This window comes from Sus scrofa, chromosome 9, assembly GCF_000003025.6.
Source record: "Sus scrofa isolate TJ Tabasco breed Duroc chromosome 9, Sscrofa11.1, whole genome shotgun sequence".
Taxonomy (NCBI): Eukaryota; Metazoa; Chordata; class Mammalia; order Artiodactyla; family Suidae; genus Sus; species Sus scrofa.
In genome coordinates, this window is record NC_010451.4 from 105,342,821 (window position 1) to 105,358,132 (window position 15,312).

The 15,312-nt window shown below is 40.5% G+C and overlaps 1 protein-coding gene across 2 annotated transcripts in view; it reads right to left on the reverse strand.

The window, feature by feature from the left end:
- PUS7 (pseudouridylate synthase 7 (putative)) overlaps positions 1-15,312 on the reverse strand; it is a 63,211-nt gene that overhangs the window by 17,059 nt on the left and 30,840 nt on the right. For both annotated transcript variants that reach the window (XM_021102594.1, XM_021102593.1), the window contains one exon: positions 13,555-13,632. In XM_021102594.1, coding sequence (XP_020958253.1) covers positions 13,555-13,632 — 78 coding nt within the window. The remainder of the gene's footprint in view (positions 1-13,554; positions 13,633-15,312) is intronic.

Consider the following 15,312-nt stretch of genomic DNA (forward strand, 5'->3'; position numbering starts at 1 on the left):
GCTGTGGCTCTGGCGTAGGCCTGTGGCTACAGCTCTGATTAGACCCCTAGCCTGGGAACCTCCATATGCCGCGGGAGCGGCACAAGAAATAGCAAAAAGACAAAAAAAACAAAAAACAAAACAAAACAAAAATACTGTAACCTCACTACAGAAAACTTGAAAATATTCAATTAAGTACAGAGGAAAAAAAAAGACAATTCAGTTTCATCACGTGGGAAAAAAAATCTATTAGTATGTAACTCTGCATTCCTTCCTATTCTTTTTTTTTTTTTTTTTTTTTTGTCTTTTGTTGTTGTTGTTGTTATTGTTGTTGTTGCTATTTCTTGGGCCGCTCCCGCAGCATATGGAGGTTCCCAGGCTAGGGGTTGAATCGGAGCTGTAGCCACCGGCCTACGCCTGAGCCACAGCAATGCGGGATCCGAGCCGCGTCTGCAACCTACACCACAGCTCACGGCAACGCCGGATCCTTAACCCACTGAGCAAGGGCAGGGACTGAACCCACAACCTCATGGTTCCTAGTCGGATTCGTTAACCACTGCGCCACGACGGGAACTCCCCTATTCTTTTTTAAACACACACACACACACACACACAGCTTGCTTCTTGTGCACCTTCATAGGTGAGTATCTGGGATAAGCCCCTAGAAATGGAAAGTATGGACTTTAAATTTTAACCTGCAGTACCCACCAAATAAGTTGTAACAATTCACACTCACACCATTAATATGTAGGTGTCTACTGTCTCATGCCTAATATAATTTAGATTTTTTTTCCTCAAAGTTCCTTAAATTCAGGATCTCATCAAGGACCAAAACAATCATTGTTTCCTCACAATTAGACTCAGGCAAACATTTTCTGTTGGGAAGATTACATGGGTGATGCTGTGGCCTTTTCAGTGTATCACAGCAAAAGGCAAGGATTGCTGGCCACTGATGGTGATAAATTTAATCACTGTGTTAGGATGATATTTGCTAGGTTTTTCCACTGCCAAGGGTACCTCTTTTTCTTTTTTCACTTCTTTTCTTTTTGGCTGCACTCATAGCATATGGAAGTTCCCGAGCCAAGGACTGAAGCCACACCACAGCAGCGGCCCAAGCCACTGCAGTGACAATATCGGATCCTTAACCTGCTGTGCCACATGGGAACTCCACCATTTTTTTTCCCATTTTTTAAAGTTTTATTGAAGCATAGTTGATTTACAATGCTGTGATAATTTCTGCTATACAAAAAAGTGATTCAGCTATACATGTACACACATCCAATCCTTTTCAGATTCTTCTCCTACACAGAATATTGCGTAGAGTTCCCTGTGTGATACAGCCGGTCCCTGGAGGCCAATTATTCCATATACCATAGTGTGTATGTGCCAATCCCAAACCCCCAATCCATTCCTCTCCTCCCACGCATAACCTTTGGTAACCATAAGTTTGTTTTCAAAGTCTGTGAGTCTGTTTCTGTTCTGCAAGTAAGTTCATTTGTATCCTTTTTTTTTTTTTAGATTCCACATATAAGTGATATCATATGATGTCTTTCACTCTCTAACTTCACTTAGTATACTAATTTCTAGGTCTATCCATATTGCTGCAAATGGCATTTTTACTCTTTTTTATGGCTGAGTAATATTCCATTGCATATATGTACCACTACTTCTTTATCCATTCCTCTTTCAAGGGACATTTAGGTTGCTTCCACATCTTGGGTACTGTAAAAAGTGTTGCAACTAACACTGGGGTGCATGTGTGTTTTTTTTTTGGGGGGGGGCCACCCCACAGCATATGGAGCTTCCTGCATCTGCCACCCAAGCCACAGCCATTGCCAATACCGGAAACTTAACCCAAGGTGCTGGGCTGGGATAGAACCTGCATTCCAGTGCTCCCAAGATGCTGCCAATCTCATTGTGCCACAGCAGGAACTTCACATGTATCTTTCTGAATTATGTTTTTTTTTTTTTTCTGGACAGATGCCCAGGAGTGGGATTGATTAAAAATTTTTAATTTTAGTTAAAAAAAATTTTTTTTTTTTTAGGGCTACACCCACAGCATATGGAGGTTCCCAGGCTAGGGGACCAATCAGAACTGTAGCTGCTGGCCTATGCCAGTCACAGGCATGCCAGATCCAAGCCACGTCTGCAACCTACACCACAGGTCACAGCAATGCTGGATCCTTAACCCACTGAGTGAGACCAGGGATTAAACCTGTGTCCTCATGGATACTAATTGGGTTCATTAACTACTGAGCCACAACAGGAGCTCCTAAATTTTTTTTTTTTTTTTTTGGCTGTACCCAAAGCATGCAAAAGTTCCCCGGCCAAGGATCAAACCTGTGCCACAGCAGTGATAACACCAGATCCTTAACCTGAACCACCAGGGAACTCCTGGTTCTGTTATATTAACAGCATCACACATGCCTTTTTGCTTTTTTATTTATTTTTATTTTATTTTATTTATTTTTTGGTTTTATAATGATTTTTATTTTTTCCATTATAGCTGGTTTCCAGTGTTCTGTCACTTTTCTACTGTAGAGTAAATGACCCAGTCACACATACATATATACGTTCTTTTTTCTCACATTATCATGCGCCATCATAAGTGACTAGATATAGTTCCCAGTACTATACAGCAGGATCTCATTGCTCATCATTCCAAAGGGAATAGTTTGCATCTATTAATCCCAAATTCCCAGTCCATCCCATTCCTTTCCCCTCCCCTTTACTTTTTGCTTTTTTAAAAAGGGTAGACTGGAGTAGAAAAACTACACCAAGGGGAGTTCCCATCATGGCGCAGCTGAAATGAATCCGACTAGGAACCATGAAGTTGTGGGTTCGATCCCTGGCCTTCCTCAGTGAGTTACGGATCTGGCGTTGCCATAAGCTGTGGTGTAGATCGTAGATGTGGCTCAGATCTGGTGTTGCTATGGCTGCGGCATAGGCCAGCAGCTGTAACTCCGATTAGGCCCCTAGCCTGGGAACCTCCATATGCCGAGAATGCAGCCCTAAAAAGCAAAAAACTAACAACAACTACTACAACAAATGTACACCAAAGATCTGGCCATGAAAAATAATTATTCATATAATATCTATTATATCTATGTATCTCTATCTCCCTACCTATCCATCTATGCATAATGCTGGCTGGTTATATTACAGTGGCTGATGTCACCTTTTGATTGGCTTTGTTAACATTTGGCAAACCTTGTCACTTACCCACTCGGTGAAGGTGTACAAAAACTGGCGTAAAGAGTCAATTTAATTTTTTTTTTTTCAGATGGCTATTCAGTTATCTCAACAAATTCACTGACTCAAAACATTTTTTTCTCTGCTGATTATAAATGCAACTTTGAATATCCAATTAATCTGTGGAGAATCTGGGTCTGTAATTATTCTAATTCTACTAATTTATATGCTGTGGTCATATTGCTTTAATTGCTATATTTCTATAATATGCTTTAAAATATACTGAGGCTGGACAGCTATAAGTAAAAGCATAAAATTAGAACATCCTCCAATAGCATATACAAAAATAAACTCAAAATAGATTAAAGACCTAAATATAAGACCAGATGCTATTAAAACTCAGAGAGGAAAACATAGGCAGAACACTCTTTGACATAAATCGCAGCAATAGTTTTTTGGGTTCATTTCCTACCGAAATGGAAACAAAGGCAAAAAGAAACTAATGGGACCTAATTAAACTTAAAAGCTTTTGCATGGCAAAGGAAACCATAAATGAAACAAAAAGACAACCTATGGAATGGCACAAAATACTTGCTAATTATGCAACTGACAAAGGCGTAATTTTCAAAATACACAAAATGCTTATACAGTTCAATAACAAAAAAACCCAACCCAATCAACAAATGGGCAGAGGACCTAAACAGACACTTCTCCAACGAAGGCATATGGATGGCCAACAGGCACATGAAAAGATGCTCAACACTGCTAATAATTAGAGAAATGAATTTTAAAACTACAAATAAAGTACCACCTCACACTGGTCAGAAGGGTCATCATGAAAAATTCTGCAAAGAGTAAATGATGGAGAGAGTGTGGAGAAAAGGGAATCCTTCTACATTGCTAGCGGGAATGTAAATTGGTGCAACCACTGTGGAGAACAGTACAGATATTCTTTAAAAAACGAAAAATAGAGATACCACATGATCTAGCAATCCTATCCTGGGCATATATTCGGAAAAGATGAAATCTCTAATTCAAAAAGATACATGCATTCCAATGTTCATAACAGCACTATTTACAACAGACAAAACACAGAAGTAACCCAAATGTCCACTGACAGACGAATGAATAAAAAGATGAGGCACGTGGAACTGCTGTCGTGGCTCAGCAGGGCAAACCTAACTAGGCTGCATGAGGATGTGGGTTCGATCTCTGGCCTCACTCCAGTGGGTTAAGGATCTTGCGTTGCTGTGGCTATGGTGGCTACAGCTCCGATTTGACCTCTAGCCTGGGAACTTTAATATGCCATATCTGCAGCCCTAAAGAGAAAAAAAAAAAAAAAAAAAAAGGATGAGGTACGTACACACACAACACTAATATTACTCAGCCATAAAAAAGAATGAAATAATGCCACTTGCAGCAACATGGATGGACCTAGAGCTTAATATACTAACTGAAGACAGTCAAAGACAAATATATCATTTTTATTTGGAATCTAAAAAAATTCAGGAGTTCCCTGGTAGCCTAGTGATTAGGGATTTGGCATTATCACTGCTGTGGTATGGGTTTCCTGGCCTGGAAACTTGCACATGCCATAGGCATAGCCAAAAAACAACACAAAACAAACAAAAGAAAAACAAAGTTAAAAAAAAAAATAACACAAATGAACTTATTTACAGAACAGAAACAGACTTACATACATGGAAAACCAATTTATGGTTACTAAAGGGGAAGGGGGGAGGGATAAATTGGGAATTTTTGATTAACAGATACACACTACTATATATAAAATAAGCAAGGATCTACTGTATAGCACAGTGAACTATTTTCAATATTTTGTGATAATCTATATTGAAAAAGAATCTGGAAAGGTGTATAGTAAAACAGTAATTTCACTGTATACCTAATACACGGTAAATCAACTATACTTCAATAAAAATAAATAATTAAAAAATAAGAGCAGATAGTGAATTAAAGAAATGGACTAATATGAAACCAGAAATATCTTAGGGTGGGAAGTGTGGTAAAAATGTTTTAGTGGAAAGTTCTCTTGTGGCACAATGGGTTAAGGACCCGGTGTTGCCGCAGCTGTGGCTCGGGTTACAGCTGCAACATGGGTTTGGATCCTTGGCCAGGGAATTTCCAACATGTGGCAGGTGTGCTGGGAGAAAAAAAAGTTTTAGTGGTCCAAGCGTACAATTTACTCCACGGCAGAAATCATCATGGGAATGTTTTAATAGAAACATTTTAAAAATGAAAAACTACATATATACTAATACGAATGCCCCTTTATCAGTCACTTCTTCCGGAATTTTTTTTTTTAAATAAAGTTTTAAATAAAGTATTTAAATTTATTTAAATAAAGTTGGTTGGCTGCATCCAATGAAAGTGGAAGTTCCTGGGCCAGGGATTGAACTGGATCTATAGCGGTGACAATGTTGTGTAGTTAAACGGTGGCCTACAGGGAAGGTCCAGAATTTTTCCAGAGTTTTTATGGCTGGTTTCCCACCTTAACTTTCCCACACTATGATCAGCTTGGTTAGCGTAAAACCCATTCTTGTGGTATTATTAGGATCAGCATAAATTTACACATTTATTCATTAAAAGACAGTGACATGTTTTCAAGGATAGGTTATAGCATTTATTTATTCAAATCTTTTATATCTATCAATAGCACTTGTTTCTAATTATGTTTTTTAACCTTTTTCTGTGTATAAGATTTTTTCCATTATAATTTCTAATTGGCTATTGTTTGCATGTTGACTTTTTCACAATCTTTTTTACCTTGTATAACTTTCAGTAACACTAACAATTGCAATCTAGACACCTCCCCCCAATTTCTACAACACTTCTTTCTTTTTTAACATAATCTTTCTTACCTTGTATAACTTTCAGTAACACTAACAAAAATTTCTTTCTTTTTTACCTTGTATAACTTGCAGTAACACTAACAAAAATTGCAATCTAGACACCTCCCCCTAATTTCTACAACAATTCTTTCTTTTTAAAAATTTTGTCTTTTTAGGGCCGCACCCATATGGCATATGGAAGTTCCCGGGCTAGGGGTCAAATCCGAGGTGCAGCTGCAGGCCTATGCCAGAGCCAGAGCAGTGCCAGATCTGAGTTGCATCTGAGACGTACACCACAGTTCACGGCAACACCAGATCCTTAAGCCACTGAGCAAGGCCAGGGATCGAACCCGAGTCTTCATGGATACTAGTGAGGTTTACTACTGATGAGCCATAATGGCAACTCCAATACTTATTTCTTAATTTTGTTTCTATTTTAGTATGCCTAGAACAATGATAAATGTGGTAACAGTGTAGTTATCTTTATTATTTTGCGCCTGGCTCTAATAAACTTTTCTAGCATTTCACCATTAAATAAGATATGGACTTTTCATTTGAGACTTTCATATTCTGTCATGTTAAAATATTTTTACATTTTTTATGTTAATATTCATCTTTTTAAAATTAGAAATAATTTAGTATGGTCAAAAATATTTCATCAGTTGGAATTTACACATTTAGCCATTCATTTTAAGATTCACCAATTTGGGTCACCTGGGTTGTTCACAATTTTCCAAGATCACAAATAATGCTGCACAGTACATGACTGTGCATAAGAAAGTGGTTTTAATTTTCTCTGCATTCAGATTTCCTCTGAAAAGGCATTTATGCTGAGAACTACCAGAACAAAGGGCATTTGTGCTTCACTTTGTTGAACACACTTCTCCCTTCACTACTCTGGACTGTGTGTGCCCTTTGCAGGGTTGGTCCTTGAGTGCATTCCTGCTGGCTCTCCTATCAGGAGCCATGTTCCAGTTTTGCCTGGAAATCCAGGGGTCAGGAAGGTCTAGCTATGGATCCTGGGCCTACATGAGAGGCTGTTCTGCCCCAAAGTACCTGGTCCATAGGCCCAGAGCAGCTAATCATAGAAGCAGCCCCACAGAGGCATGTGCCCCTGCTCTATAGCTTCTCAAGTACCAATGTTATATGAAAATTTAGTGAGAAGGATATAAAGAAAAAATGTATATATGTGCAAAACTACATCACTTTACTGTACAACAGAAATTAACACAACATTGTAAATCAACTGTAATTTTTTAAAAATCCAAGATAAATTAATTATCCTACTCCTTGGTTAAAATTAAAAATGAGTTAAACTGTTTAAAATTCACCTGCAGATACAAGTTTGCCATTTCATCTCATAGAACTCTTGTTTCCTTGCTGAAAAATTTCCCATACTTCCTGAAGACAATCAATTCCTTGATGCTTTATCAATCAGTTAATTAGTTTTCTGGTTCAGTATATACATCTGGTTCAATACATGCAGAGGCAGCCTGTCCAAATTTCTTACAGAAAAAAAATCTGTCATTGTCCCATTAATTATTATAAAATGGAAGCTAGTCAGAGAAGTGGGCAAAGCTCATACTCCATGAGCCTCTCTTGGCCCTGAATGCTCTGCCCAAACCAAGGACCAAAATGGTGTAAAGTGGCTCTACATCTGCTTGGACCAGCTGCTCAGAGGGACCACATCCATGACTTGAGATATAAGGGGATGATGGTAGAACCACAGGGCATAAATTAATCTAGAAATAGTATCCCAAAGAATCCAGGAAGCAGAGGACTGGGATGAACAGAGTGAGGAACAGGAGGACAGAACTCCTCCTTCGTCAGTAACTACTGCTAGAGAATGGACAGACTATTTAGAGACAGGAGAAAAGAAGGAATCAGATACATAACTTGGCGGCTCTGGAGAGAGATTATGGAGACTGCGAGACTACTCCACAATAGCCATGAAGGTGCCTGACAGCTTTGCTTCTTTTGAAGGTGAGATAAAATTAATGCAGCATAAAAATTATCATAACCATTATAACGTATACAATTCAGTGGTTTTTAGTATATTCACGATGTTGTGCAACTGTCACCATTACCTCATTCCAGAGCATTTCCATCAGACCCCAAAGAAATCCTCTCCCTGCAGCCCGTAGCAACCACTAACCTAGTATATGTCTCAAAATACAATCCTATAACATGCTTTTGTGTCGGGAGATCTGAGCCACATCCGTGACCTATGCCTCAGCTTGTGGTAACGCCAGATCCTTAACCTACTGAGTGAAGCCAGGGATCCAACCTGCATCCTCAGAGATGCTATGTTGGGAACTTAACCTGCTGGGCCACAATGGGAACTCATGTGTCTGACTTCTTTTACTTAGCATAATGCTTTTACCATTCACCCACTGTAATATATATCAGTACTTCATTCCTTTTCATGGCTGAATTATATTCTTCAGAATATTCTTGAATATACAAAAACACATATTTCTGAGTCCCATTAGCTCAGCAGAAAGTGCAACCTCCATTTGTTCTTGCTGGTGTGCACACTCCTGGACATTGATGGAAGGAAGTTGATAAATGTCTTCATGATACAGTTTTAATTTTGATGCTCCTGAATCAAGCTCTTTGGTTGTAAATTCACAGCAAATTCTGTGAGTAACTTGGAAATACCAAAATCTCATTTTTAAAGATTAACAGCCAACCTAAGCAGCGTGCTGCACAAAAACCCTTTATTAACAAAGCCAGGGAAATACTGGCCCAGGCTCAGAAAGGAGACTGGCAGGAAGAGGCAGGAAAAGAAACAAATTATGCTGAATGAGGCTGTTCCTGCTTGAGATCCTGTTAAAACTACTAGATGACTTCAGAGAGTTACATACAGCTGAGGAGAAATGCTCCTTATCCCCAGGACCTGATCAATTCAGCAATAATTCAATACTTTGCGGCAGAGTGGGTTTATCCTGTGTGCCAGTACTCATGGGAAAGGAAAATCGGCCTGGTCCCACATACCCATTAAGCAAATGAAGGGTGTAGCCTGCATCCGTGAGATAAGTGCTATGTGCTTTCCAAAGGCCAACATTTAGATGTCTAATACAATTTCCTACAAAGTCAACAGGAAGATGATAAAAGCAGCAAAGGTCTAGGAAGACAGAGCCACACTGGGATCAGCATGACACCTGATGGCTTAGAAGAAAAACTACTTTCTCTCTTCAAAGACATATATCATATAATACAATATAAAATAATGAGATGCCATGTTTGACCCTCAAATTAGCAAACAATTTAAAAAAAATCCTAGGAGTTCCTGCCATGGCACAGCGGAAGTGAATCTGACTAGACACCATAGGTTGCAGGTTTGATTCCTGGCCTCGATCAATGGGTTAAGGATCCAGTGTTGCTGTGAGCTGTGGTGTGGGCTGGCAGCTACAGCTCTGATTTGATCCCTACCCTGGGAACTTCCATATGCCACGATGTGGCCCTAAAAAAACTAATTAAATAAATAAATAAATTTTTAAAATCCTAACATATATCAGAGAGGATCCTGGAGAAGAAGAATAAAGGTGATAAACTGGTACCACCTTTCTACAGGGCACTTAAACTCTGCTATCAAAACCCTTCAGGAGGAGTTCCAGTCCTAGCTCAGTGTTCCAACTAGGAACCATGAAGTTGCGGGTCTGATCCCTGGTCTTGCTCAGTGGGTTAAGGATCTGGCATTGCTGTGAGCTATGGTGTAGGTCACAAACGCAGCTCGGATCTGGCATTGCTGTGGCACTGGCGTAGGCTAGTAGCTACAGCTCCCATTAGACCCCTAGCCTGGGAACCTCCATATGCTGCAGGTGTGGCCCTAGAAAAGACAAAAAACAAAAGCAAAAACAAAAACATCCTTCAGGAGTTCCTGCTGTGGTGCAACGGAAATGAACAAGGTTGCAAGTTTGATCCCTGGCCTTTGCTCAGTGGGTTGGCGTTGCTGTGAGCTGTGGTGTAGGTTGTAGACTCGACTGAGATCCTGTGGGCTCAGATCCTGTGTTGCTGCGGCTGTGGTGGAGGCCAGCAGCTGTAGCTCCTATTCAACCCCTAGCCTGGGAACCTCCACATGCCATGGTGGCAGCCCTAAAAAGCAAAAAACAACAACAAAAAAAAAACCTTCAAAATCTTAAAACCTAGGAGAGTTCCCTGGTGGCCTAGCAGTTAAGGACTCAGCATTGATTCTGCTGTGGTTCAGGTTCAATCCCAGGCCTAGGAACTTCCACATGCTGCAAGCGTGACCCAAAAAATACAAATTAAAAAACCCCCTAAAACCCAGGATTTCACATTTCCTTTAAGTAAGTAATTCCATTAAGTTTATATTAATGAAGTTATCACAGGTGTATGTCAAGGTTTAGCTATCAATATGACTGTCATGGAATTGGTTACAACAGCAACAAATGAGAAACAATTGTGTGTGTGTGTGTGTGCGTGTGTCTTTTTAGAGCCGCACCTGAAGCACATGGAGGTTTCCAGGCTAGGGGTTGAAATCGGAGCTACGTGGGATCAAAGCCAGGTCTGCGACCTATACCACAGCTCACAGCAATGCTGTATCCTTAATCCACTGTGCATGGCCAGGGATCGAACCCACATCCTCATGGATCCTAGTCGGGTTTGTTAACCACTGAGCCACAATGAGAACTCCATGAGAAACAATTTAAACATTCGAAAGTACAGTAGTAGTTCATAAATTAGGATACATCCATATATTTAAATATCTCTTGCCATGTACTCGCCATGTACTAATAGTGAAAAGAAGTACATCATTTATTGTCTGCAAGAAAAGAACACACTTTATATAAATATTTCAGTTTACAAGGAAAAAAGAATTCACCACAAAAAATACACCAAGCCATGAATAAGGCCAAGACAATCTCTGAGGGAGGACAATCATGGCAGAATTTTCATTTTCTACCTAGTTCCTTCCGTGTTGAAAAACAAACTCCCCCCCCCCCTTTGCACCATGGCAAAAAGAAGTTCCTGAGCCAGGGATGGAAACTGTGTCACAGCAGCAACCAGAGCCACAGTAGTGACAAAGCCAGATCCTTAAGCTGCTGAGCGACCAGAGAAGTCCAAACCAATCTATTTTTTAATTTAGGTGGAATTCACAGAGCCAGCCAGAAAGCACAGGAGTTGACTAAATGACACCTTAGACACCAAAGAGAAGGCAACAACCTTCTGTACCCCACATCCAGCATATGGGGAAGCCCAGGTCTACAAGCTGCTGCTGGTCCCTTATTCTTAAGAGTTGCTGACCAGCCCAATACCCACAAAGGCTGTTTCAAAATCCCTACACTCTTTACAAGTTCCCTTCCCCATTCCTGCCTCCTTCACTCTCAGCAGTTCACTCTACATTCCATGCTCTCAGGTTACCAGGTGGGAGCACCAGCATCGGCAGGTGTATCTTCCTGCTCTCCCTCTAACACAGCAACAATCACACACGCTGCCTGTGAAGTCATGGAGAGAGGACATTCTTACCCTGCCTCTACTACCACATCATGCCACTGATCCAGGGTTAAGGAAGAAAAAGACTGGAGAGTTCCCGTCGTGGCGCAGTGGTTAACGAATCCGACTAGGAACCATGAGGTTGCGGGTTCGGTCCCTGCCCTTGCTCAGTGGGTTAACGATCCGGCGTTGCCGTGAGCTGTGGTGTAGGTTGCAGACGCGGCTCAGATCCTGAGTTGCTGTGGCTCTGGTACAGCTCCGATTAGACCCCTAGCCTGGGAACCTCCATATGCCACAGGTGTGGCCCTAGAAATGGCAAAAAGACAAAAAAAAAAAAAAAGAATGCAACCGGGAGCACAATCCCAACATTATTTCGAATGAATCAGAAGATGGATGGGAAAGGAGCAGGATGGTAAGGGACTGTGGGGTAAAGAGGAGGTGCCATCATATATATAAATATATATATATGTATATTATATATAGTGTGGATAGCAAGAGTAGATGACAGAGTTAACATATGGTAAACTGTACATATTCAGAATGTACAAGTTTCAATATGTAAATAAGCTCATGAAACTATCACTGCATTCAAAATAATGAACATACCTATCACCCTCAGAGCTTCCTCCTGCCCTTTTATTTCTCCCTCCCACCCTCCTTACCTCAAGGGGTGCATGAGGCTGGAAGCCTGAGTTTGTCTGACCTCCTCTTTTCCCTTTGATTATCACTGAACTGGGTTCGGACCGCTGTCCTCCTTCCCAGGATATGGCAATAGCTCCAATCCTCTGTTTCATCCCTCTTGCTCCACCCACAACCCCTAACCCTGCCTGTTCAAATTAAGGTCAAGTCCAAGATGCTCAACAGTCCTTCAGGATCTGGATCCTGCCTACTCCTCAAGCTCTATTTCCTGCTAAGCTCCCATGAAACTCAAGCATGTCAAGTACTGAACATGTTATGCTCTTCAAAACCTTTCCAGTGTCTAATCACAAGCTGTTTTCTTGGTTTGGAACAAAGAACCTTAGACCCTCCCAGTCTCTGGAAAACTCCTACCCATCTATCCTTCTAGAATCTAGACCAGTGGTTCTCAACCAGGGGCTATTCTGTTTTTCAAGGGATCTTTTCCTCTCTTTTTTTGGCTGCACCCACGGCATAGAGAAGTTCCCAGGTAAGAGATGGAATCCAACCCGCAACTGCAGCAACACCAGATCCCACTGTGCCAGCCCAGGGATCAAAACCGCTGCTGCCTTAATAGCAACCTAGGCCGCCACAGAAATAGCACAGGATCCTTAACTTCCTACAGCGCAGTGGGAACTCCCCTTCAAGGGACACTTCAACAATGTCTGGAGACAGTTTTGTCTGCTACAATGTGGACATCAGTAGGTGTCAACGCTAGTGACATTTAGAGGGTAGATAGCAGGGCTGCTGCTAAAAGTACTACAAGCACAGGATGGCCCCTACGACAAAGAATTATCCAGCCAAAAATGTCAGGAGTGAAGAGGCAGAGAAGCCCTGATCTAGACTAAAACTCAAGCACCCTATTTTCTGTGAAAGCCTCGTTGGGCTACCCCCCACAATTAATGCTGTGCTTTATCATCAAGTCCATCCTAATATCCCAAATATACCTCTACTTTAGCATTTATTGCATTGTGTGATAAGTTTTGATTTACTTGTCTGTCTGCTCCATTAAATCATAATTGCTTCAAAAGCAGAAACCATCTTTTTCATCTGTGTATCTCCAGTGTATAACAAAAGAGCTCATGCACTGTTTTGTAATTAAATTTTAAATAATTTATATTTAATAATGAATGAACAAAAGAGAGAAACAAGAGAAAGAAGTGCTTATTCTCTGGCTCTAGCACAAAAGCCCTTTAAAAATTATACAAAAATACCTGCTTACTGCAAAAAAATCAGAACATACGGAAAAACAAGAAGAAAAAAAAAATAGAAAAAGATTTTTTTGAAGAGGCAGAGACACTATCTAGAGAAGGAAACAGTAAAGCCCAGGAAGCAAATCCTAGAACTCTGAAAGGTGGTGCTAGGATTTTTGCAGTAGTCCCAGTATGTACTCTCTACTTACTTGAGAACAGCAATCTCTTGAACAGTTATGGCCCTTTTATCTTTGGTTCCCATGTACGAGAATATGTTTGGCTTGACTCTGATAAGACAAAAACAAAACCATAAGGAAGTTACACTTCTCACAATTTAAGATTTAAAATAAATGTACTAAAAATTCTAACAATAAAAGAATAAGGAGGAACTTTATTTAAAAATACACTCAAAAAACCATAAATGAATGTGCAAACCAAGAAAGTAAGTGATGCAGAACAACTCTGAACATTTTGTGCTAGCCAGTGACACAGAAGGAAGCAATGCGCTTCCTGCTGATTATGCACCATTCATTAATTAACTGTGAAACTAAAGAAAAATCCATTCTAGTTATATCACATACCACTTTGAGAATTTTAATCTTCAATTCTTAAAAAGTTAACAGTAATGTGAATTTTCTATAAATAGACATGCTATTTCTTTGTACAACAAAGCCAAATGCTAAAACAAGGATGTGAATAGTTTTTGGGTTTGTTTTTTTGTTTTTGTTTTTTGTCTTTTTAGGGCTGCACCCATGGTATATGGAGGTTCCCAGGCTAGGGGTCTAATGGGAGCTGCTGCTGCTGGCCTACACTAGAGTCACAGCAACACCAGATCTGAGCCACGTCTTCAACCTATACCACAGCTCATGGCAATGCCTACACCTAACCCACTGAGCAAGGCCAAGGATCGAACCCGCAACCTCATGGTTCCCAGTCAGATTCATTTCCGCTGCACCAAGATGGAAACTCCCTGAATAGTTTTTAATATGAAGATATAAGTAAGCTAGTAAACCAGTAAGAATTTTATGTAAACTGCTCCATAGGAATGAGGGAGAAATGGGAAGGATTTCTTAAATTCTGAGCAATCCCCAGTTCCAGATCTCAGAGGAATTCCCTCCCTCACTGTCCACTCTCCTATGGGGAACCATCTACTCTGCCACATTTAGGAACAGCAAGGCATCAATGACTCTATCCCAGAGAGCCGGCAACAAGAGTGAAATAAAATGTCACTTCAAAGGGTACTGTGTCCTAAGAGCTGAACTGTACTCCCTTAAAATTCTTATGTTGAAGCTGTGATTCTTAGTACCTCAGAATCTATATATGGGGGCAGAATCTTTAGAATGATTAAGGTAAATGAGTCCCTTAGGGTAGACTAAGGGATTCATCCAATTAGACTTGTGTTCTAATATAAGGGTAGGAAAGGTAGACACATAGACAGACTCCAGAGACACACACACACACACACACACACAGGGAAGAACACGGGAGGACACCAGAGGAGGTGGCCATCTGCAAGCCAAGGAGAGCCCTCAGAAAAAAACAAACCTGCCAAGCCCCTGAGCTTGGGGCTTCTAGTCTCCAGACTGTGGGAAAATGGATTTCTGCTATTTAAGCAAACAAATTTCTTTTTTTTTTTTAAATTTTTATATTATAGTTGACTTACAGTGTTGAGCCAACTTCTGCTGTAGAGCAAAGGGACCCCGTCATATATACATACAAACACATATTCTTTTTCTCATATTATCTTCCACTATGTTTTATCCCAAGAGATTGGATATAGTTCCCTGTGCTATAGAGTAGGACCTCATTGCGTTCCATCCTCAATGTAATAGTTTGCATCTATTAATCCCAAACTTTCGGTCCCTCCCCCTTCCTTCTTGGCAACCACAAGTCAGTTCTCCTATGTTTGTGAGTATGTTTCTGTTTTAAAGATAGGTTCATTTGCGCCCCATTTAGAGTCTAAATGA